The sequence below is a fragment of the Amyelois transitella genome, chromosome 8 (assembly GCF_032362555.1).
Source record: "Amyelois transitella isolate CPQ chromosome 8, ilAmyTran1.1, whole genome shotgun sequence".
NCBI classification, from domain to species: domain Eukaryota; kingdom Metazoa; phylum Arthropoda; class Insecta; order Lepidoptera; family Pyralidae; genus Amyelois; species Amyelois transitella.
The window spans coordinates 9874428-9900190 of record NC_083511.1 but is presented as its reverse complement, the minus strand read 5'-3'; the positions used below and the strand labels follow the sequence as shown (position 1 = coordinate 9900190).

The following is a 25763-nucleotide window of genomic DNA, read 5'->3' as shown; positions in this document are numbered from 1 at the left end:
CCATTAGAAACTGGATCGGCGCGATTGTGTCCCGTTTTGGCGATCAACGCTGGCCACATTTTCGGGATCACTTTCGAGTTGTTCCCTATAAGGAATTCAATGGCTCATGAATTATCCGATGCCTACTCGTTCTTACTCCGGATCTGTTTTAGATGTTCTTGTTATAAGAATTCTGGTTTTGTTTAAAATTTCATTACCAACGGATTCTCTCACAGGCTCTATAAGGACGCATGTAAAAATATCATTGTTTTTCTCGTTATAGCTAACTTAAGTCCGATCATTGGATTTTGAAATAAATGAATAAAATATCAGTTTTGCTGATATCAATGTAAAACGAGTGCATATTACATTTTTATTTGATTCAGCTGTGTCGATGTTTGCTATATCTCTGGTTATTTATTTTTGTTTCTTTATTTTGCGCCTTTTATTTCATTAGGTAAAAATTGTTAAATTATATTTATAAATTAGAATTACCCTGGTACTTGTTAGGAATGACCTCAATAAATTTTCTTAGTTCAAAAGGAATAATTTCTTATTACCAGTTAAACTTACCAATACTCACATAGAACCAAGCCTAGCTATCAAAGATGAACTGAGTCGTAATTTAATACTGTATTTAGAAAGTAAAGATCCTCAATTAGTAATGTTTTCTCTCAAATGATTGATTATGAAGGAAAAGCGGTTGTTATCGACGTTTTACCCGACCCTATGGTTTCTGTAAAAGCCATTATTATCCACTTCGACCATTTATTAACTAGCTTTTGCTGGTTTGACTTCAAGCATCATAAAAATTAAGCTGTACTTGTTATTTTCATTAATGCAATTCCAAGTTTTGTCTTTTCAGATCCTGCCTAAAATCACAAAGTTTACTATGATATGAATGCATCCAAAGAGTAAAATTGTTACTTAATCTCACATTTCTTCGAATCTTTTTGAGATTGTTTGCTCTGTCTACACCGCATAAGCGATAAAGACGTAATGTAGATCACAATATTTATTCAATACATATGAGCACTAATAATACGAGTAGGTATTAGATATAACTTTTGTGCTATAAAGAGATTTGCCTCCAAACGATAATTACCCTCCTTTTATGAAGACGGTTAATTTTCAATTAATGGTTAAATTTCTAAAGACTTCTCCTAAGTGTTACAAACACTTTCCTGAAAACAGCATCAAAATCTGTTCAGCGAAACACGAGAAAATCGCGGACAAACATATACATACAGTTCAAACTGATTAACCACCTTTTTTTTGAAGGCGGTTAGAAATACTTGTGATTACAAGTATTGAAATTCCTTCACCACGGCGTCTTACAAAATATCATTACATCCTAGATAACACGTGGTTAGTATAAGTAATTCATTTATAAAAAGGTCTTTGTTACAATCGTTACAACATCGCTCTGTTTTGACATGATCGACAGGCAACATGAAGCGACTGCATCAAAGGTAACAGAAACGTCTAAAACTATGTTGTTATAACATCTAAGGCGTTGATGTTAAAGCATAATTTCCTTAATTGGACATTTTAGACGTAAAAGTACATTCAAATAGAGCACTCCAAGCATTCTTTATCTGCACTTTGATGTTTTATTTCCTGTGCTTATCTGTACCTTTTTATTGGAACGGTTTTGGGTCGTGAATGAACGGGAGTGTACAAATTGATTTTGATGTGAATGTATTTTGGTTATGTAAGTACTTACATTAGTTTGATAACTAGCCGATGCTTTTACGGCGAGGGAAAAAATCGCCAGAAAACCTGCACATTCAGGCAACTGGATGTGTAAACATATGATCCAATACGGGTTAGATTCCCCTGCAAAGGTTACGGAGGTCAGATGGGAGTCGCTTTGTGTAAAAACCTGACTCACCCAATCCAGGATCCATGGTCAAGAGCTTTTACCGAGCTCCTCTCTAAAGTGGTGAGGATTCAACCGGTACTTATAGCCAGGAAGAAGAAGCATATAGGTAGATTTTGATTTTAGATCTTGTTGTTTGTTTGTTTTTCTAGTATGAGTAGATAGATATAATTAATAATTAATATCAGTTTATAAAGCAAGAAGATTTAAAGCATTTATTTCAAATGCATTTAAACCTTTGTGGTCGGATGAAAATATGCCTAAATTTAATTTGATTTCTAGTCCATGAGCAAAATAGAATTCATGTTTCAGCACGTAAAATATTTTGATACGGTTTACTACCTTAATACACTATCATCCTGCCTTAAGCCTTCAAAGTCGGGAAAGGTAGCTAGTTTTGTGATAAAAATAGAAAGGCTTCTAAAGTGGACAACGAAATCGCATTAGCTTTACAAGATTTTTACATTACCTACTTTGGTTTTAAGTGAACCAATAAGTTCTCTTGATCCGAATTGCGAAATAAATGATGGATGTTATATTGAAGTGGATAAGACCATGCCTGCTTTTAAGGCGGTAGATGGAACGCAACATAAGCTGGAATTAAACAAGATGTAAATTGAAATGCCCAATGATCTACATAAGTAAGAACAATAGATACACTCCAAATTTCATGAGCACATAATTTAATTTTATATGGGCTGTAAATCGAACGCAAGACCTCTGATTAATCTTGGTGTCAAACTATTATACCAATGTATAGAGCAAAAGTTGGAAGGCAGACCCCGGGCCCCGGAATACCTCTGAGGAGGGTGTAACCGGGAACACGCAAATATGACAGAGTAACTACTATACCACTGTGGTAATAAAAGTAAAAACACTAAATATCAATTCATACTATTGATTGGTTAATTGTGGCGCATTGATTTTGGTGTAATGTCTTTGTGTGTTTTGTTTGTTTTCTTGTATGTACTTACTAATATTATTTTGAAGATTTTATTTTACTAACAAAAGATCCAAAGTTGGTCATGAATAAATTATTTATTATTATTTACTAATTCACGTGTTGAATTTAGATACGTTTTTATTCGTTACTTTGTTTCTTTACCCCGAGCCAAACTTTAAACCCGTATCATTGATAACCTCAACAAAAAATACGAACGTGTTCTCAAAAGATATAATCGCCAAGGCATCTAAATTACGAGGTGAATATGCAATATTTTAAATTTTCTGCATGCTGTTTAACCATATCGACCTAGTTTTTGGTCTTACTGAGCTTCATTTTAATTCTCAGATTATTGCACGAGATAAGTTGTTAAAAATTTGACTTACTTGTTGTGTAGCATATTTGTTTTAATTTTTGTTCTGTTACTATGTTTCTGAAATCGCGTCCAAGTTTCTACAACTAATTAAGCAAGTATATGGTAAAAATAAAGAAAACTATAGTCAAAAACTTAAAACATAAAAATAATCCTAACTTCAATTCGTCTTAAATTATTGTTGTGAAAATTAACAATAGATAATATGATCGTACTTATTCATTTTCTAAAAATTTACTTTTTTTCTTAGCGGCTAGTGCTCTATACAACTTTAAACAAGATCACCCATATGTACTATATGAGACCTACTGAAAGAAATTTCTTTACAAATAAGTAGTGCCGTCGTTCTAAACTCCTTAGTCTAAGTCTTAGTTGTATTCTTTCTTGATGTACTTACATAAATAAATAAATATTTTCTTATTCGAATTTCAACTTCATAGCAATAAAAATAAATCTACTTTCTTCGCGAACGTGTTACGCCAATAACGAAATAGTAATCGTACCCGGCGAGAAACGCGTCATAAATAATATTGATTAATATTGTGGTTCCTTGCAACTTTGTAATGGAACATCTGATGGTAAGGCCTTCATTCATACTTGTGATTCACAGCTTTACTGTGACCCGGAATCATTGGAAATATCTAATATTTTTACTAAGAAGATTTTGCTGTAAGATAATTGGTTTTATGGACCTTAAATAAAGGACTCATAATAATGAAACGAAAACATTTTGAAGTCAACGAACTATTAATCACATAATGATAGATGTTTCTTTTCATAAAGAAATTTAGATTATATTAGTATTTTTACTCGCAAAGAATGAACTCTCCATTTGGACTCTCCCTACTTATTTTATCTTAATTATAAAAGTTGTACCATTTTATCAGATTTAACACACATACATACCATCACGCCTGTTTTCCATTGGGGTAGGCAGAGACTATGGATTTCCACTTGCTACGATCCTTACACACTTCTCCCGCTTCCTCCACACTCATTGCTCTTTGCATGCATTTAATTTAAGCACTGACTATTGTATTTTTTACACGAATTACCTTTACTAAAGACTGCACTTATTACCTCTTCTTGGTCTCCTTGGTGTTTTTCTTTAGGTTTTAATAAAGCATTTTCACCTACAGCTTCAGTTTTATATACACCGACAATCATCATAACTATATTGCTTTATATCGTTGTATAATAAACCAACCGCCGCTATACACTTCTCTATATGTACCGTTAGCAGCTAATAGAGAAAGGGACTTTCACACGGGGATGCTCCCAAGGGTTGCCAACTATTTTTCACATTACTCTATGCAAAATTAATCTAAAAGCACAATTGTTTTAATTACTAATTACTATCTTTTTTTTCTAACTTTTGAATTTGGAACTTCTTGGATTTGGGACGAGCGTTGAAAAAAAATGCGAAACCTCGTAAAAACGAGAGATATCCCATTTGGGGTTCACAGAGCAGAAAGTCACAGATTCAGAGTAAATTGTGCAGTTGACGTTATTGAAGAAAACGCTGCTGTGCAGTTTGTGCCCGCTTCTGCACTGATGCTTTGTTAGCGCCAGTAAACTTAGTTTTAAAGTAATTTATTCGACGTTAACCAATGTTGTGAAAAACCAAAAGGTGTGACATTATTAAGTGATGTTGAAATGACCATATGAATATAAAAATTTGAATTTGAGTTAAACTCAGATAAAAATTGAGATTCAAAATGCGACAAGTTACTAGCTGATCGTCTAAAAGAAGAATTCCGAAAATTATAAGCCTATCCTTTGTTTCATTTTTACAACATAACTGGTACTAACAGACTAACTAAAAACAAAAATAGGTAGCCCTACATCAGTATCAATGTACTGATTTATACACCAATGGAAGATGTTCATTGAGATATCGTGTGGAACGGTCATAAATGCGTTTATTTTAATGGACCTTTCACGCGGCTTATAATTTAGATGTGAAATGTCATTACTTGAATTCTCTCTGAAAAATTCCTAATTAATTTAAGGCTCTTCTTGATTATCTTTATCTTTGTAGTTTACAAAAGAGTTCTAGTAAAAAGAAGAAAACATAAGGAAAAAATATTGGTAAATATTTTAGATGTTACTAGTATGAAGCTTTGTAGAATTAATTAGTGTCAATTTTCATCTTAAAAATTAAGCATTAATATAATTATTTAATCTGTTATTAATACCATTTATTAGTAAGACACTCATATAAGGAATACTAGCTGAAAATAAAAAAATCAGAATGAATAAATTAAATCGAACGATATTTTTCCCATTTTATGAATACCGTCACCGTACATAATATAAAATGAAATATACCGTCCAAATTATATATATAGTCAAAACTAATCCTAAAAATGGTAAAGGATTTAATTTGCAACAGAAGAACAAACAAATTAATTTGTGTGTGTTCCATTATCCGTCAAGAAATACTGAACGTTTCGGAACCAAACCAGACCTTTCGTGCTTATATCATTACACTTGACTTACTTTAACTATTTATATCGATACGCATAGAATACCGTTACGAAACTACTCAATAAGATGCCATTACGATATCTGTATTACTTGTACAGTTCACTTCCCATCAATCTGAACATATGTAATTACCAATGTCATTTTTTAGGCGAAAATAACACACTGTATTTTCAAATAAATACCTATATAAAATATGTATATACGGAACAAATTACACAGATCGAGTTAGCATCAAAGTAAGTTCGAGACTTGTGTTACGAGATACAAACTCAACGATACTATATTTTATAATAAATGTTATATATATAGAATATTCAAGACCTAGGATCTATTTGCAGCTTTTTCTACATTTAACGCTTGCATAAATAAATTTAATAGATATTATTATAGTCAAGTCAAAGATATATTGTAGCCAGTGTTGAGAAATAAATAATTTTATTTGTGTAAGACAAGAAAGAGGTCTGATGGTAATCATGCAAACACTATTGATAAGAAAAAGAGTGAGGGGGATTTAAATCAATCAAAGTCAAAAATTAAGTGACATAATTATAGGTTTTGCTTATCGAAACATCGACTTTAGTTGCACCACGGTTATTCATTAATGGCTTTAAGATATTCACGTTAAGTACCTTTCTTCGTACTCGAAGTGTAATGTCAAAAGTTTTTATGTAATGTATCGTATCCACACTTTCAACCCCTCAAAAACCCACCTTATTTATAAAGATGTTATGATCGAATATGGCTTGGTGTTTTAAAGAACCTTTGTGTTACCCTTTGGGTACCGGTAAATTACATAATATCGATTTAATTTATATGAAACTGTTAATATCGATCGTTGCTTAAAACCAATTAGGTTTTTAAAAGTCTGACGCAATGGAATAGATGTGATAGAAAGCATCTGTATTATTTTACGCAAAGAATTGAACGTACTAAACTTTTTAAATTCTTGAAAATAATTATTGAGGAAAATATAGTACTTACAACATTTAAACCCGAATTTACAAACCAATAATACAACAAAATGGTAAACTTAGAATCTATTGAGCCAGATTTTCATGTAAGATAATCTAAACAAACATAATTGTGTCTTGTTAAACATTTATCAGTAAATTACAAGTTTTGAATAGGTGATCAAAAGCCACATTTAATCATATCGGTAGCTACCTGATATTGTGATACTAAACATGAAAATTAATAAATAATTGGCTGAATTTGGCTTCTTAGTTTAGATAATTTGTTACTACATTAAAATGCATATAATATTGAATAAGTATCCCACAGCACAAGTCTCGAACTTGTTTTGGTTGGACCGAACTTAATTTGTGTGATTTGTCTGGTATTTTCATTTATTCAATATAGTAAGATAAATTTCCTCACACATTTATTAACGAACATAGAAAAAAAATATATAATTTAAATTGTGACTCAGGACAGTTTTGAAAAAAGAGAACTCTGCGATAAATACCCAAAACTGGGAACGTCACAAAGAGCCAAAGTAAGTATTGTAAGTAAGTAAGTTAGTAAATGCTTTATTTTTCAATAAACTACATTACAAATATAAAACAGTAGTACAGTACAAAGGCAGGTTTATCCCTAATTGAGATGTATTCCAACCAACCTGACCTGATGATGATTCTTTATTCCTAAAGATGTAAAAGACAAGAAATAAGCAACAGCTTTAACGAATAAAAATAATTTTCAAAACAGGCAAGTATTACCGTTCAAAAATATTCCTTACGACATAACAGAAGGTCTGACGAGAAACCTGATACAACAGATGTTTGAGTACGTACCTGTAACAATACAACAAAAAATTGGTTAGAAAGCTTCACGTATCATTAAACTAAAATAACAGTTTTTGTAATTCTATAGCCGAAGTTTAGGAAGCCGTCCGGTTGGCCCTTGACGGCCACGTGTAAAAAATTATTAAAAAGAAAAATGTTTGCGTCAAAAGTATTTAATTAGAGAAATGATTGAATCAAACTTCTTATAATATTTGTTACAATAAACGGAATCTAGATCTTTTTGTAACACCTGTTGTTTTTTATTATATAGAAAATCGAGATTAATATAAAAGTACAGATATAATTATGTGTCTTATCAAAATCTAACTAACTTGTTGACTGATATATTAACGCGCAGCCAAATAATTGGTTAAAACTTGAAATGAAATTGCCATGTCGGTTCCATAAGTGGTCCAGAGACGTACTAAGAGGGGAATTCACGAAATTCCCACAGAAACGGAATTAACCTTATACGCGGGGGTATAAAATGAAATGTTTGTTATGATGAATGACTAATTTCTTTACAAGTTTTTCAAACTAGCTTAGTTTAGCTTGAGTACTGGAAATTTTAAAAAAGACTCCCTCATTCCCTTCCCAACTAATATTAAACATCCGAGAGTAAGGTTGTTTGTTCGTTACCACATCACGGGCTATCAACTGAATTAATATTCTTGAAACTTGAAAATTAGGGTTTGTACATTTTATCCCGGTAGAAACTAAAATTCCCGTGGAATTTGCGAAAACCCTGTATTATTTCGTAGGCGGTGCTAATTTCGCCGCTTTTTTGTAGATGGCGTTAAATTCGTTACTTTTTTGTAGATGGCGTTAAATTCGTCGCTTTTTGTGAATGGCGCTTAATGCACGTGGGCGAAGCTGCGAGTTAAAGCTACTAAGTTAAAAGAATAACTCGATACACAATTCACATATCTATATTTACCACAATAAAGGAATCACGGCGGTGATAGCTTTCAAAGAAACCTGAACCGATTTCAATTAACATCGGTTAACATACAACCCCACATTTCCAATTTTTTACTTATTTTGGGGTCCATTTTATGATCGAAAGCACCATTAACAGGTAAAGTGTACGTGGTTTCATTTTGACAGGATAGTGAAAAAAAGGTGACCATGATGGACATTATTTACCTACTTTTTATGAAAGTGACTGACTGCTTTAGAAATAAATAGCACTTAAAAAACTAATTTGTCCAAAAAATTTCAAACTGAAATGGCCTTAACAGTTAGTATAAGATTTTTTGGTAAATTTCAAATCAGACATTATTTTGAAGATATATGTTTAATTTTTGTAAAAAGTTAAGCAGGGTTCATTAAAAATCATGTTACTAACTTCAGTGATAGATAAACTGTTATATTATAGCAGAGCTTTTGAAATATATATTAATATGATTATATACCCATCTTTATCAATGATTATTAACTAAATCTTTTCAAATAAATATTTTAAAACAATTTTTATAATCACTCTAAGTAAAGGCAAGTAGAAATAAATCTTCAATCGTATATGGTCAACCTACGTAAAACATCATTTCTAGTTTCAGTCAGCGTCCCACATTCTATCTCGCTCGCACTTAGACCTTTAAAAAGAGACGGGTAGTTAATTTGAACACCCACGGGATGATGTCCCGCTGGTCTATTGATGATCTTGTTTCAATTATCTTATTATAAAGTTACCGACAGCGTCTTACCACTGAGGAAGGAATGTTTGGATATTTTCATATTGAAATTTGAAGTCGTGACTATTATGTTAATGAGATATGATTTTGGATTGTCGGGATTTTTATGTACTTATTTGTAAATCTTAAGAACCTGTGATTTTAATTTCATAAGATTTTATATTTAAAGGACGAAAGAGCGAGCATACTCTAACTAAATCAAAAACTCTGACAATCGACCGCCTTTTTTTCAAAATTCTTGATTTCTGTCTGGTGAGCTGTCAAAATTACAACCGGGTTTATCCGGATACAACTCATTTAAAATCACGATATCTATCTTTTTTTACTCATTACTATCATTGAAACTTATATCCATTTCATTCTTATAAAATAGACTACTGAACTGCTTAGTATAACATAACAAATGATTTTTTTCAATACTTATTTGAAGTTCAAGGATATAGGCGCTGGATGCCACGAGAATTTCGCATGATGAGAGTAAGATTGAGGAAGGTTATGGTAACGATGGACTGTGGCTTCATATAGAAAAGAGAGAGAGAGGAAAAACCCAGAGAAAGAGACAGGGATAGTCATAACAAAGTTAATACTGGATTGCTTGCTACTCTCAGTGCTATGAGTAGGTAGGTACGTTATACAGCAAAACTGAATTATAGTGAACAATTTCAATTTCCAAGCCATGTTTTCGTGCTAACCGGTAAATAAACAGTTGCACAATCATGTTTTTATACAAACTACACAGTTTACCATACAATTTTCTAGTAACCGTACTCTGTGACAGGAACTCATTATAGGGCTACTTACTATTTATACATTCGCCTACTTATATTATACTTAAACACACTACTTTCACCTTTCCTTGGGTGCAGCATTGTATAACAAGTGGAGATCAGCTTTAGGTCAGTTTATGACATTTTAATGACTATATTTGTGATTTACCATATAGTTTTTGTTTTAATTTGAATGAGGGTGGAGACTTTAAAGACGAAAGTCATCCTGAAGCATTATTGATAAATATTCTTATTTCCATGACATTAGTTTTACCATTTTTATTTTCTAATTGATCTTATAGTCAGTCAGATTTAAGATCAAAATTTAACATTTTCCGAAAGACATTATTCAAATTAATCGCAATATACACAATAAGAAAGTGAATGACTGATTGACATATCATCGTACAGCCCAGCCCCAGCAGCTCTACGGTACTCCAAATTTCAAGAGTCTAGAGACTTGAAATTCCAAATTTCAAGTCTCTAGAGTCTAGAGACTTGAAATTTGGAGTACCGTATAGGTTCTTAATGTAGTCTAAGGGCACTATGAAAGAATTTCCCGAAATTCCCGCGGAACAGGAATTATTATATATAACTAGCTGTCTCGGCAAACGTTGTTTTGCCATATAAATATTTTTTAAGTAATTTCTAGTTAAAAAAAAGTTAAGGGTGAACCCTTATCACCAAGGGGTATGAAAAATAGATGATGCCCGATTCTCAGACCTACTCAATATGCTCACAAAATTTCATGAGAATCGGTCAAGCCGTTTCGGAGGAGTACGGGAACGAACATTGTGACACGATAATTTTATATATAAGATAATACCTTCAACAAAATTCACATAAGAATAGAGATTCATATGTGAAATTAATTGGACCATCTTGAACAAGTGGTATGAAAAACATTGTTGGCGGCGAATTAAATCAATTTGTCTTGTAACAAGTATCAAAAGAAGACCTCGTCTGGCTTCCAAACTGCGTATGCGCTTATAGTTTACATGATCGTGATGCAACGAAGGCACACCTGTGTAATAAATCATACGGTTGTGATATGCTAATTATGGAATCAACCTGTTTTCGAACAAAAAGTGTATGAAAAGCTGATCGTCACTGGTACGTTGCGTTTTTGCGACCAGATTTTAATCATGGCTATTAAACGAATGAATTCATGTTGAAATAATTGAATACTGAGATAATTTGGAAAGTGTTAACTGTTTATCTAAAATTGAGTATTTTGCGGATTAATAATAATATAATGTTAAATAAAATATTAATGTGAAGAAGTAAAAGGGGGATTTGTGTCAGGCAGACGTAAGGTTTACACGTTGTCTTCAGCAAACACAACATTTTAATGAGAACAGTTATGAACTGCAAGGAACATCCATTCAGGTAAAACATACGACGTAAAACATATTTTTTTAATTTGACACTTTTCAGAGAACACTTTTCATACAAATACATGCCTAAAGTCTGTTTCTATTCTCAGCTAATCTTAACTCTTTGTCACTCACTCAGTAACGAAGAGTTTTATACTATCTAAATTGATGACAATCCTCGCTTTTCCCTTGGGAAATAGGCATGATCAATGAGTAGCAAAAGATATTTATGGCATAGATAATAAGTAGCAAAAGATATTTATTATTGCCAATACGCATAATGACACAAGAGCTGCGAGTACTATGTTAAATTTTCCAACAAGAAATTGGACCGAAACGCCAATAAGTTCGATTGAAATATTTCATTTCGTATACAAATTATTTGTGTTTGGCTTTTAGGTAATAAACATTAAAATATATAGATAGACGTTTTCACTTAGACTTTGTATTTACAATAAACTAGTTAGTGTTATTCAATTTTTTTTAATTACTTGTCGGAGAAAGTTCTTTCTTTCTTTGATGATTTTCGTGGCAGAACTATCACCAGGGTTCGGTTTCCAAAATTAATTAAGATTTAGATTCAGAAAAATTTGGATGTGTTATGTTTGTTTAATATATGAGTGTTGTTTATGAATTAATTATTACGTTATATTAAACACAAAATGGGACGAGACATCGACATCCATAGAGAGAACGCTAAAATTTAATTGTATAAGCTCAATATTTACTTACCAAATCAAAGTTGCAACTAGAAGCAACCCATTTAATCTCTTGAGCAACATCTAGTAACAACATGATCTTGCTGGGAGGTATAATAATGAATAAAGTACTTAATTAATTCGTGTTGGAATTTGCGTATAAAGAGCAAAATGACGACATTAAATATTTTACGATCGAAACTTCTACAAGAGCAGCTGATAATATCAGTAGTCAAGGATAGTAATATATGATTCATTGTGTAGTTCAAATAAACCTTTATTACGATTAGGGTTAAAGACATTTATAATAAACAGTATTTTTAAGTTTCTCTGAAACACAGTTGGGACTAACTCATGTTCTTACTCAGTTCATGATGACTATGCTAAGTGAAAAAGCAAACTAGCTAAAGAGATTACACCGTTTACGGCATATATATCCAAGAAAGTCAATTTATATTACCGATATGCCGTAAATATTGCTGCAGAATCTGAAACGGAGGCCATAAACACAGATGAACTTGGTGATAATGAAGATGAAAAACAATATGGAAAATTCTTAGAAAATCTAATGAACGTAGTTTAAAGTAAGTGGGACGGGATGTGAAATGCCGCAAAAAGTATTGATGGTGTCAAGTGGTATGTACTGGAATTTCTTTTAATTAATTTAAATGATAAGTAATAAAATCAAGATAAGACGCTACTTCTAGATAAGGCTCAATGTTCGAAACTTCACAAGAACTTCTGTACATTGAGCAGCAAATAAACAAACCAAATGGTGTTTCCGGTTAAGTGTTTATAATAACATGCATGGGATATACAGTAATAACTAACTGCATAATTAGAACCAAATAAGGATCAGCAAATTCTGCACACATATTTTTCTTTAATTGTATCATCATTAGTGTTTCTTGGTATTCACTTTTATCCACTTTGCAGTGAAAGTCTTTTGACCCAGATATTTGAAAGAAGCACATAATCTTCTGTATCCTTAATTTTATTAAATTAAAACAACGTCTTAGACTGACCATTAATTTTACTTAGGCCTTAAGAGCATGTAATCGTTCATTAACTTTCTATTTATGCGATTTCGGGGTCAGCACTAAGTCTACCTTTCTATGACTACCTGTCCTGCCATAGGTCGTGATACCACGCCTGCGTTCAACCTCTTCCCTGTCTTTATTAAGTAAAGTGTTGGTGGCTAGACACCCACTAATATTTTAAGCGAAAGCTATGTTATACACTCAAATAGCCGTATTCGAAACTTCTATTAATCAGAAAGTACTACATGACCATAAAGGCCTAGTATTTCAAGACCTCGATTAAGCTGAATGGCCTATTGATAAAACCTAGGTCCGAAGATGATGTCTAAAAGAAAAAAAGTTCAAAGCCTGCTCGAGAAGATAAGGTGTTGGATTTTTCTTTGCTATCAGACCAGCATAGATGCAAAATACATACTTTGAAATTTGGAAACAAATAAGTATGTATAGTTATGCTATATCCAACTTTATTCTAGTCGGGAGCATGTTAACAACAATAAGAAAAAGATAAGATAGCAATCAAGTTAAATCTTTAAATAAGGACACGATTCTACGCCTTTTCACAATAGGTATTTAGAAAGTTATCATAAAATAAAAAATATTAAAAATCCAAGTAAGTAAGTAAGTATCCAATAAGTATCCAAGGGAATCACTGAACATATTGTTAACTTAACATCAGTACACATCACTGTAGAATCAAATAAAGGGAACTAAAAGCATAGTCAATATAGGAAGCAAATTAGTATACCGCTTGGACCGGGTTTGGTTTGCTTAGGTTTGATTTCTTGCTTTGTTTTAGTCCACCTATTAGCGTGGTCGTAGAAATTGGAAAAAAAAGCGATGGGAAACAGGTTCCGATCCTGATAGTCCAGGCTGTAGGAAGAAATTCGAATGCAAACAACGAGTATTAGTGTTAAGAGTTGGATAAGCATTTTGTTGATTTTACCTGAATTGATATGTGTGTCTCCGGAGATATTTTAATTTGATTGAAATATAATTTTTCTTACAAGTAAATACAACGTTGAAAAAAGAAATAAAAACTAAGTAAATAACGTAGCTACTTAAAAAACATATAAATTAATTATGACGACAACAAATGATGCCGTTGGTTCCCGAATAGGAAAAAAAAGGATAGGGCCACTCCATCTCTTTCCCATGGATCTCGTAAAAGGCGACTAAGGGATAGGCTTATGAAATTGGGATCACTATTTGAATTTCATCATCATCCTTATGCAAAACAGCTGAACGTGGCCTTTTGGTCTTTTCAAGACTGTTGGCTCGGTATACGCCGAAAAAAAAAACGAAGACCAAATTGGTCAAATATTTTGTAAAAACATTTTTACGGGAAGACTGAGTCATGACAATATTCAACCATGGTCAGTTTACTGCTTTTCGGTCTCTTTGGAATAATAACAGGTGTAAGTACCTGCTACATTCACAATTGAGGACAAACAAGACAAACAGATACCCATTGTTGTACGCATTCTGAACCAATATTTAGTATTGGCATGATGGGTTATTTGTGGAACACCGTAACATGGTTATTCCGAAAACACGTGCTTGTGCTAAGACTATGATGAGGAATTTTAGTAGAGTTGCTTCATCCTTCTCACGATTTACTAGCGTGTGTGAATTTAAATGTTCCCGATTTATTTTAACGTAATTTGTTGAAATAATTTAAATTTTTTGTGACTTAAGAGTATATTTTAAGTTCACCATCTATTTTAAATCTTTTAAACACACTAGCAAAGGGTCAGGTCAAGAGTACCCGAAACGTGGATGAAGCGAAGAAAGTATGCAGAGATCGTGGCAAGTGGAAAGATGTATTTAGTCTCTGTCTACCCCTCCGGTAAAAATTCGTGATTTTCTGTATGTATGTATTATGTATATACACACGTAACGCCTTCAACTGTTACGATATAAACTGAGTCTACATAACATCCTTTTAATTATCAGTATCAAGATATCTACTTTCTAATAACAATTGCTATACACAGAATTTGGTTTGAAATTGTTTTATGTTATCAGCAATATCGCTAATTTCATCATTAAATGTAAACTCTTTATATCTTGATCTAATATTTGAACATTGATAAAGTTCATTGCACTCTGACTATGATTGATGGTACGAGTATCATGAAGATGACTTTTTTATCATTATAGCATCCCATGAATACTTGTTAAAGTCGATTTAGTATGCGATACTCAGGTTTTGTGAAATATAAACTTTGTAGTCAATTCTGCAAGTCGTTGAAGACATTATTATATCGTCTATATATTGTACTGCAAATGTCCACTGTTGAACTCTTCGTAAAAGCTATCATTCTTAGTATCTTATCTATTTGTAATATACTTTTGTGAAATTTTAGAAATCGTAGAAAATAAAGCGCCTTGGCTTAAATAACTTAGCTGTTGAACAGCTAAGTTCCGTTCAACCTATTTAGTTTCCAGCCTATTTAGTATCCACCCTCGTTAGAGCGATCTAAAAATAGATGTTATGCTAAATTTAGTGTAACTGAAGGGTCCAGTATATACGGGTATGTAGTGGGGTCATTTCCTTTTGAACTTTTTACAGATACCGCATTTATATCTGATCCTGAAAGAAATATTTTGAATTCGATATCTTGTACTTACATTTTCGTTAAAACTAAATTAAAATAAATATTCTTTTTTTTTAAATCACACGCATTAATTTCGACCACATTTTGTGTTGAAGGTTGCATCTGTAAGATCTACGAAGCTCTTAGTGTATTTACTTATTAAATAAAGTCAGGGAAGTGACTAACTTGATCGAAAAACTTTTTACGTCAGTCTGATTTTTTTTTAAAGTTACTTTTTTTGTTAAAACGTAACCATTGTAGCAAATCAACTCATCATTTTCGAGTTGACAAACAAGAATGACCATTTTTTCACATCTTAAATCCTCAACAATTGACCACTTTTCAATGGTCTCTCGAGCCCTTTCATACACAAGTACCGAAATAACAAAAAATCTCATCCATTCATTGTATTGAACAATTAATTCTTGTAAGGGAAGTGTTAAAAAGTTAAAACAGTGTTAAAGACGGTGTTAACTACGGCGACCTTTGTTGTTAACATAGACAGATAATCTATAGACCACAGCGGTCGGCACGTCGGCCTATTTACGGATTATTGGAGCATTACCCTTAAACTACAAAAAAACAAAAGAATACAAAGAAATTTCGTGTACAGATAAGGTTAGTCTTCTACTGGAAAAGGCGTGCAAATAAAAATAGCACACAGTTGCTTTAAATGAATATCTTTATGGCCTAGCTACCGTGGAAAATTCTCGAAATACGAAATAATGTCGCTGTTGTTAGTTAGATTAAGTATACTTTTGTAAGATGTAAATCAATCTCTATGCAGAATTTAATTTAACCTCAGTACCCCTGCGTGGTAGACAGACGAACAGTCTTACCTCAATCACTTAACCTTAGTCTTGTATTTTTAGGGTGTTCTTCAAATATTCTCCTACTCACAGAAGTTGAGAATATTAGTAGAATCTCACTAACTGACTAATCAATTCATAGCAAACTTAGGGGTTGTAAGAGAGGATATCTTTGTGATGCCCTTAAGAACAGATGAAGTGATCTGACGCGTGCGAAGTCGTAGGCAAAAGGTAGTCTTTACAACAATCGTGACAGTTCTCTTTTCACCAAATCCCAATAAAGTAACAACTACACAATATAAACTATCATTGAACCTGAAAATTCTTTTCTGACGAAACATTCTTACTAAATGACTGTAAGTAGCTTAATTCGGACCATTACGTTCTCGTACCGAGCTTTTTCTACAGTTACCGTCAATATATCTAAAAGCTCCCACAAAAGCTTACAGTGAAAGCTTATTTAAGCCGTTTATCTATGGATGATTTTGTAATGATGGGCAATTTGGTTTGAGTTTCTCGATGGTAAAATACATAACCCCTTTTATTTGACATACTGCGAGTTTTATGGTCGTTTTAAAAGGTAGTTGCATTTTTAGAATAATTGCGATATTCATGATCTTTAAATTTATGTGATACTAACATCACTATATGTAAAATATTGTCTTTTTAGCGTCTGTTCATATGTCTGAATGTCATAAAAACCTCAAAATTAGAACTGTTGTTAAAGAGAATAGATAGAAAAAAAAACTATAAGCCATCTCCGATAACATAAATATTATTGCAGCCAATTTGGCAAATTTAATTAACCAATTTATAATCATTTCAATTCAGGAAGCATCATTATGTAAATGTTATTTTTCCTATGTTTATCGGCAACCTTGGTCCAAACTTGTTTTTTTTTATCGTAGTGATGACTCGTGTCTATTTGTTGTCAATTAATTCGATTTGGGCTCGTTATGTTGCCAATTTATATGTTCGGCTATCAATGAATGGGAACACGAGGTTAGAATGAATTATTATTAGTAAAATGTTGAAAAATATATATGGAATTTCCTTAAGTGCATTGGTGTCCAAGTGTGTGTGTGTTTTGCTTCCTAAGTAGTTGATCGACAATTTTTATCCAATCATTGAACAGCATAACTTATATACTGTCTTTAAAAGCGGAACATGGTTCCAAAACATAACATAGCAGAGAAATGACTAGGGAAGAACACAGAGCATCTTTCATCACGGTAATGTTACTTAACAGCAGCATTCTACTACATTTCTTCCAGTGAATTTATAGCTTGTTACCATAATCAAATGTCAAAAATACATACAGAAAGAACATCAGACGTTCACATACATTGTATGTTCTTTATAACTTTCAGGCCAAAAAAAGCATCTAAATGCTTATTGAACGCTAGTTATCATTAATTTTTTTGCTTTTACCGAAGTCCAAAACGGAATATTTAAATTAAACTAATTAACACGAACAAACCTGATCAACAAGTTGTCAAACTGATGAACATCAGGTCAAAGTCAATGATATGTTAAACAGTATTTGATATCACTTTCATAATTTTTGGTCCGTTAGCAGATCTCTTTAAAAACTTTGCCCCGCTAGAAGTTTTTGTGCCAAGTTCACATTGACGTGATTGATAGCGATAATTGCCTAAATTCAGCGGTACTTAATATAGTTAGCAAGATTATTTTAAGATAAAGCTGCATTTTTGTCAAGAAGATGTGACGTCCTCACGGTTTCGATTTGATTTGAAGATGAAGAGGAAGATCTATCATTTATCTATGAAACAAATTAATCCCTTGTATAGTAGTAGAGCTCAAATAAAGTATCACTGCGGCTCAAAGCCCCTCATTACAGAATCAGTCTCCCTATAATAAGCACTATGCTACTAGAAAACTGATTCCCTTTATAGGACATACACAAATGACTTGCAGTAGTCCTTGCTGCTACGACCTCACAAAATAATGTCGTCTAATTTCGACTCTAGACAATTGTCTTAGTACTATTCATTCAGAAACCAAAGTTTGTCGAAAATCTACTACAACATAATTAATTGACCATTGTTATAAGATACTTATCTTCAATCCTTACTGTATTTATAACATGTTATTATGTTAATTTCAATAGAAACAAACCCATTGAGCAGCTCAAATCATAAATTGCTTTAACATTGACATTAGAGCTTGTCAATTATTTTTGACATTGACACATCAAGTACGCCTTTCATATTAGTGATTAATCAAATCTACCCACACAGGACACAGTTTATTAAAATTGCTGACTATACATTGATAATGGAATTTCTAGAAACGTAGAAAAAATTACTCAATTTCTTTGTATGGAAGACTAAAGAAAGAATGAAGTTAAAATACACAAATAACTCATGAATAAAAAAATTTATCTACCAATAATAAAAATAATTGGTCAGCCTCAAATCTTGCGTAACAGAATGACCTTAATTACAAGTTTGGCTTGATACCTAATTTGAGTTACAATATGATTCCATTTCCTCACAGCGTGGGTGATCCAGGGGGCTAGACCAAATGAGTCAGAAGGACAGGATATGCAATCCATGAGTAATCTACTCCTACGATCATCATATGTCCAAATTTTAAGACTCAAGCTTATGAAATGTGGTGAAATGTCGATACAAAATAAAACTGAATAATATCATATATTTAATTTATATAAACTTTTGTCGACGACTAATGCCAGGTGTAAAAAACAATTAATTAATTTAACAAAGCATAGACATGTAAACTTGCTGCTGTAGCTTAGTGTCACTCTTGAATTGTGATGCTAAAATCTGTATCACAATTCAAGGGTTACATACAAACCAACAAATGTAGTTTGTAGGCTGTATTTCTTTTCTTTATAACATCACTATCGTTTTCTTTTTCAAAACTTGATGATCATCATTAAAGCTACCTTATACAGATCAATTTATTAAGGTTTGAAGCAAAATGATGAATAGGTTTCTTATGCCTTTATGGCCAAATTACTATATTTTATCTTGAAGTCCAATTAGAAAACTATAAAATGAAGTTGGTAGGATTTAAATCTCTGATGGTTTAAATTCTTCATCTTGTTTAGATGCTGTCTTCAATGATGCAAGTCGGAAATCATCAACACTACCTATACTTTAAAGACAACTGCTTGAAAAGAGGTGATTTTTGATATAAGTTAGAACCATTGGCAAAGATGAGATCATATTTTGGAGGAAATGTAGCACAATGTCGTATTATTTATCTTTGACGAATAATCTGGTAATCTCATGGATGCATTTGTTAACATCATCACCAACTATAGTTTTAAGATAAAATCCATCATAAGAATCGTGCATTAAATGCTATTTATACCAGACCATAAATTTAAATACATAATTATTGCAATTAAATGTCTAATTATAGATTAGAAGTTCTCGCTAGGTCTTTATCAGTTACGGCATGGAGTTTTCTGCACTGGGTTATCAAGAGAACTCAGTAGTGCAAGTACAGTAGTATTGATGATTCTAATAGATCTTTGTTTGTGAGTACCATTGGATTGTAATCTATTTCATAGGCAGTTGTCTATGATATACGTTGAAGAACATCTTACCTGAAAAGCTGAGACTCGGTTTCTCATCAGCTGAGTCACCATCGAAACACTCCAATTTTTTCGAATTCATTTTCCAACACTGTGCCTGGCAAGTTTTGGTACAAACTCCTTTTTTGTGTTAACACAGAAGGTCACATCCACTTGTCTCTACATGCACCGCACAGAGTATAACAACCAATTATATTGTATCCAACCACAAAATAGCACTGGCAAGAAACGGTTTTTCTTTTTCACTGGTTTTTAAAACAGAAACAACAGAAATGTCACTTGGCAGTCATATTTACAAATTTTGAATTTGAATATGGAACGTTAACGGTAATGGCGCTCGCATCGACGCGTGCGGCGTGCGACGTCTCACCGACGCGAATGACTGACGCCATCGAGAGCCGAGCGCGCAGACATGTGGCTAGATTCAAGCCGGACGAGTGACCTGCACTGCAAGCTGTTAATCAGATTAAACCTTAGCTTCAGTACTACATAATAATGTACTGTGCTATATGTTTAATGTTGTTTAACATTTTTTGTCTTTTGACCAATAAATAGTTCACACTATAAATATTTTTCTTTTCAGTTTATAAATGTAAAAGGTTTTGAGTACTGCTTCTATTAAACGAAATAAAATTAGAAAGCGTCATTGCAAATAAATATTTCTAAGTTTTGGTCAAACATTAGAAAGGCGATCAATATAGGGAGTTTGCTCTTGGATTATGGTCTCATAGTCACTGTGCAAAACACAAATTATTACTGCGAATGGGTCGACTCGAGCCACCCTCAGTTCTCATTGTTCAGTAAGTAAGCATGCGTCAAAGCTAAATAACAATGCATCCCTATCACGACCCTATTTGAGTGAACAGTGCTAATAAAATGTGGGTTCTAATTTAAAATAGGAGTTAATTTTTGACGCTGCTTCAACTGGGTCATATAATAAAAATAATAAAATCTCGTAATAATATTAACAACTATCATAAAATTTTATCTGATCAACAAGCGTGCTTCCCTGAAAAGCTGCAGACGATATTCGATATTAAAATATAAAAAGAAGACCCTTCTGATGCGTTGAACAGGACGGTTCCCACACCATCTAATGTTTTTTATGAGGCCCAAAATGTTCACGGACCTATGATTCTCCGGCCAATTTCATTCGACGCATCCACCTTGTAATTTTGTGAGCCATTAATCACCACCGGTGATTCAAGAATGACAATCCAAAGTGTAGGCAGTGAAAGTATAATACAGGTATTTGCTGATGAATAACTCATTCTTGTCACAAAATGGACCTTATTCGACGTTGGAATAAGATTATTTGTGACTGTTAATGATTTTAAGACTTCGTGAAATTTGTTTTGTTTTTAAGGTAAATATAAGCCTTATATTGATTTCTCTTGAGTTAAGTAGGTCTTGGCAAAAATTGGAATCGAATCGAATAATTTTAGGTCAGAAATAATAATTCAAATACTTTGTGTGAATAAAAGATTACTCTTACATTTTTGCGAAATATAACAGTAATCTCATTTTTTTTTAATATTTTGGGAAAAATATTTACTTACACATTGGGCTATACGCTTAAATGAAAATATATTACGCAAGAAAGTCAATAAAATGGTGAATTTAACAACCAAACTACTGTTTTCAATTAATGCATTAGTCTTGTTTATGGGCAATATTGTTGCAGTTGAGAAAACGCTTTTACACTTTGCCGTTTTACGATTCTCATTTAGGCACAGTGTCATTGTGATTTTTTTATCACCAACTATTTCGTCATTATGAAACTTTAATTCGGCTGCAGTTTCAATTTGTATGTCTATCGAGGTTAAATATGTGTTAATTCAAAAAATCATCAGACCACACAAAGAAATTCATCTTTTGTAATACCAAAGTCATACTTCGAGCATATATTGATAATGTCCCACTTTCGTGCACTTGGGCCGTGTGGTTCTCGACTAGGACCACTCCATCTCTTTCCCATGGATGTCGTAAAAAGAGACTAAGGGATAGGCTTACAAACTTTGGATTCTTTTTTAAGCGATGGGCTAGCAAACTGTCACTATTTGAATCTCAATTCTATCTTAAAGCCTGCATAGCTGAACGTGGCCTATCAGAGTCTTTCCAAGACTGTTGGCTCTGTGTACCCCGCAAGGGATATAGACGTGATTATATATGCATGCCCCACTTTCTGAGACAGGTGTAACATTGTTCATGTTATTACATTACAAGTGTGGAGTTTTAGTGGACAAATAGCAAGATTTAATAAGCTCACATTTGGGTTATTTGTATCAAGTTGAAATGAACATATTAAGTTGTGTTCATTCGAGAAACTAGATTGTAAAAGTGAACATTAATAATTTAACGCCCCAAATTTGAGGTTATCATTATACCTCATTTGCATAATGATCAATTCTTTTACACGGATTGGGCGGTATTTCTTGTGGTAATAAAATTTATTGTGGCATATTTGAGTGTACATGATTTAAAGTGTAAGTGGGCGAGAATTACCTCAAAATTATACTGTTTAAAAAAATTCAAGGGAATCTTGAATCAATGTTTTTACACAAAATTATATACATATTTACGTCAGCGCTGTGTGAGCAAGTTTTGATAAATCGAACACTTTTGAAATTGTCAACGGTGTAATTATTATTATTTTATTTTTAACTGTGCCGTGTGGTTCCCGGCACCAATACAAAAAAGAATAGGACCACTCCATCTCTTTCCCATGGATGTCGTAAAAGGCGACAAAAGGATGGGCTTACCAACTTGGAATTCTTTTTTAGGCGATGGGCTAGCCACCTGTCACTATTTGAATCTCAATTCCTCCATTAAGGCAAAAAGCTGAATGTGGGCATTCAGTCTTTTCAAGACTGTTGGCTCTGTCTACCCCGCAAGGGATATAGACGTGACCATATGTACGTAATTTTTAACATGTAATGAAATATATAACATGCGCCGTGTGGTTCCTGGCACAAATAGAAAAAGGAATGGGACCACTCCATTTCTTTTCCATTAATGTCCCTAAGAGCAATGCTTATAAACTTAAACTTGAGATTCTTCTCTTAGGCCAGGACTGTGTTTCAGGACTATTGGCTCTGTGTACACCGCAAAGGTTATAGTTGTCATTATATTATAGTAATAGTCAATAAATCCAAATAGCTGAACATGGCCTATCAGGCTTTTCAAGACTATTGGCTCTGTCTACTCCGCAAGGGTTATAGACGTGACTATGTATGTATGCAATAGTCATTTATTGGCGTGAACCTCTCCATCAGAACGCAAAAACAAAATCTTTGGTTAATCTATTTACTCGTATCATGGTTGATAATTTCAAAAACGAAGACAGATAACACAATGTCATGAATAATTTCAAAAAATTCAAATATTTCAAAGCAAAGAATGGTTTCAAATTTCAAATTTAAATTTGAAATTTGAAAATTTGAAAAAAGAATGGTTTCAATTGTAGGCGCCAGTAAGTAACATGATATACAATGATGTTGAATCATTACAATCATCGTGTCATTCAATGAAATCATACTGTCTTGGTAGATGAAACTGAATTTATACTGTCAAGAAAGTTGGTGAAGTGTGGCACCTATATAAAAAAATAAGACCACTATATCGCTTTCCCATGGATGTCGTAAAAGCCGACTAAGGGATAGGCTTATAAACATGGGATTCCCTGAGGCGATGGGCTACTAACCTGTCACTATTTGAATATCAATTCTATCATTAAGCCCAACAGCTATACCTACGTGACTAATCAGTCTTTGAAGACTGCTGGCTCTGTCTACCCCACAAAGGATATAGACGTGATTATATGAATGAATGAAGAAAGTTGAACACAAGTGTTAAATAAGAATAATGATCATTATTTTTTCATTGCGACTTTAAAAGCTGTGTTTATATCACAACCATTAATATGAATGACCAAAAGTGTATACGGTACGTATAATTTTGTAAAATTAAGTAAATTAAAGTTACTTTCATTTTATATGGTGTAATATAATATATCACATTAAACTGACAAATTTTGCCATTTACATAATTTGACATTCATACAAACATACATCATACGTACATATAGTAACGTCTATATCCCTTACGGGGTAGACAGAGCCAATAGTCTCGAAGAGACTGATAGGCCACGTTCAGCTTTTTGGCTTGATGATAGAATTGAGATTCAAATAGTGACAGGTTGCTGGCCCATCGTCTAACAGAAGAATCTCAAGTTTATAAGCCTATTCCTTAGTCGCCTTTTTCGACATCCATGAGAAAGAGAAAGAGTGGTCCTATTATTTTTTTTATTGGTGCCGGGAACCATACGGCACTTAATTTGTGTTTATCAAAATGCTTGTTGGTCTAAAGTTTGATAATGATTCTGAAACAAATATAGTTTATCATCATTTATAAAAAATAGCAGGTAGGCACTAATTGTACAAAGGACAAGGGATAAGCTTATCAAAATGTGATTTTTCTATTAGCTACCACACTACATATCTTAATTACAACTAAATGTGGTTTGCCAGTCTTGTGACAATTGGCTCTATCTACCCTGTAACGGAAAAAGACGAGATAAGCATGTGTAGTAACCTTCCTTTTTAAAAATCGATAAAACGTTCAAATTTTTTAGTAGCAATAACATAACAAAAATGGCTTCTGTCATCTAGAGATTTTCTGAACAAAACGCGCCACATCGTAACAGAAACTATGTCGAGGTCAATGTCACGGTCACAGACGTAGGTATCTCGTTTTTCATTAGACCCCGAGGCATCCCTTTAAGGAGCCCTATTGAAATTCCGCTAACGTAGCACCAGGCGCGCTCCAGACATACCCAGGCGTTCGAAACTCCGTGAGCCAAGTCATGAGTCCAAAAAAAAAAAAAAAAATGTTTTGTTCTTTTTTCGAAATTTATGCGCTGGATTTGTGGGAAATAATTCGTTGCGTGTTTGTGAAGATTCGCTTTTTAAAGTTTGTTATGCATTTTGGGTGGTGCAAGGTAAGTAGGTACATGCACGTAAATTTTGTTATTTTTTTTAAGGTACTAAGTGCACGTTTCATTAATATCATGATATTGATGAAATCAACTTACTCAAAGACTATAATGCAACTTTAATGAAATAAAAGGACTAAATCACTTTTTCATACAAAAAAAAAAAAAAAATAACGAAAAATAAGTAACGTTTTACTTTTTCTAAATTATGCTTTATTTTTTGTTTTATGATGCCAATTTTGACGTGGATGCAAACAGTTTTGTTTACGAGTGTTATTACAATAGATTGTAATACCTAACCATGTTTTAAGTCCGAATAATAACCTAATTACCATTAATAAAAAATATATTAATATCTTAAGAGTGCAACATTTGGTTAAAAATTTAAAAAAAATTGATTATATACCTATACTTTTTCATAATTTCATACAGACGTATAAACACATCTTACTACCTAGTCTAGTTACTCTTGCGGAGAAGACAGAGACAACAATATTTAAAAGACTCTATTCATTCTTCATTCATCTCTATCATTAAGCTAAACAGCTGAACGTAACCTACGTTCAGCTGTTTGGCTTAGTGATAGAATTGAGATTCAAATAGTGACAGGTTGCAAGCACATCGCTTATAAGAAGAATCCCATCCCTTAGTCGTTTTTTACGACATCGATGGGAACGAGACGAAGTGGTCCTATTCTTTCTTTTATTGGTGCCGGGAACCACACGGCAAGATACTTTTACACCAACATT

The 25763-nt window shown here is 32.9% G+C and overlaps 1 protein-coding gene across 2 annotated transcripts in view; it reads right to left on the bottom strand.

The window, feature by feature from the left end:
* The window catches only part of LOC106136058 (protein TANC2), a 166012-nt gene that overhangs the window by 125814 nt on the left and 14435 nt on the right, over nt 1-25763 (bottom strand). The window contains exon 1 of one of the 2 annotated variants that reach the window (XM_013336498.2): nt 20034-20387. The exons of the other annotated variant lie outside the window; for it this stretch is intronic. Coding sequence (XP_013191952.1) covers nt 20034-20103 — 70 coding nt within the window. The 5' untranslated portion in view covers nt 20104-20387. Of the gene's footprint in view, nt 1-20033; nt 20388-25763 lie in introns of those variants that run through there. 2 annotated transcript variants of the gene reach the window in all.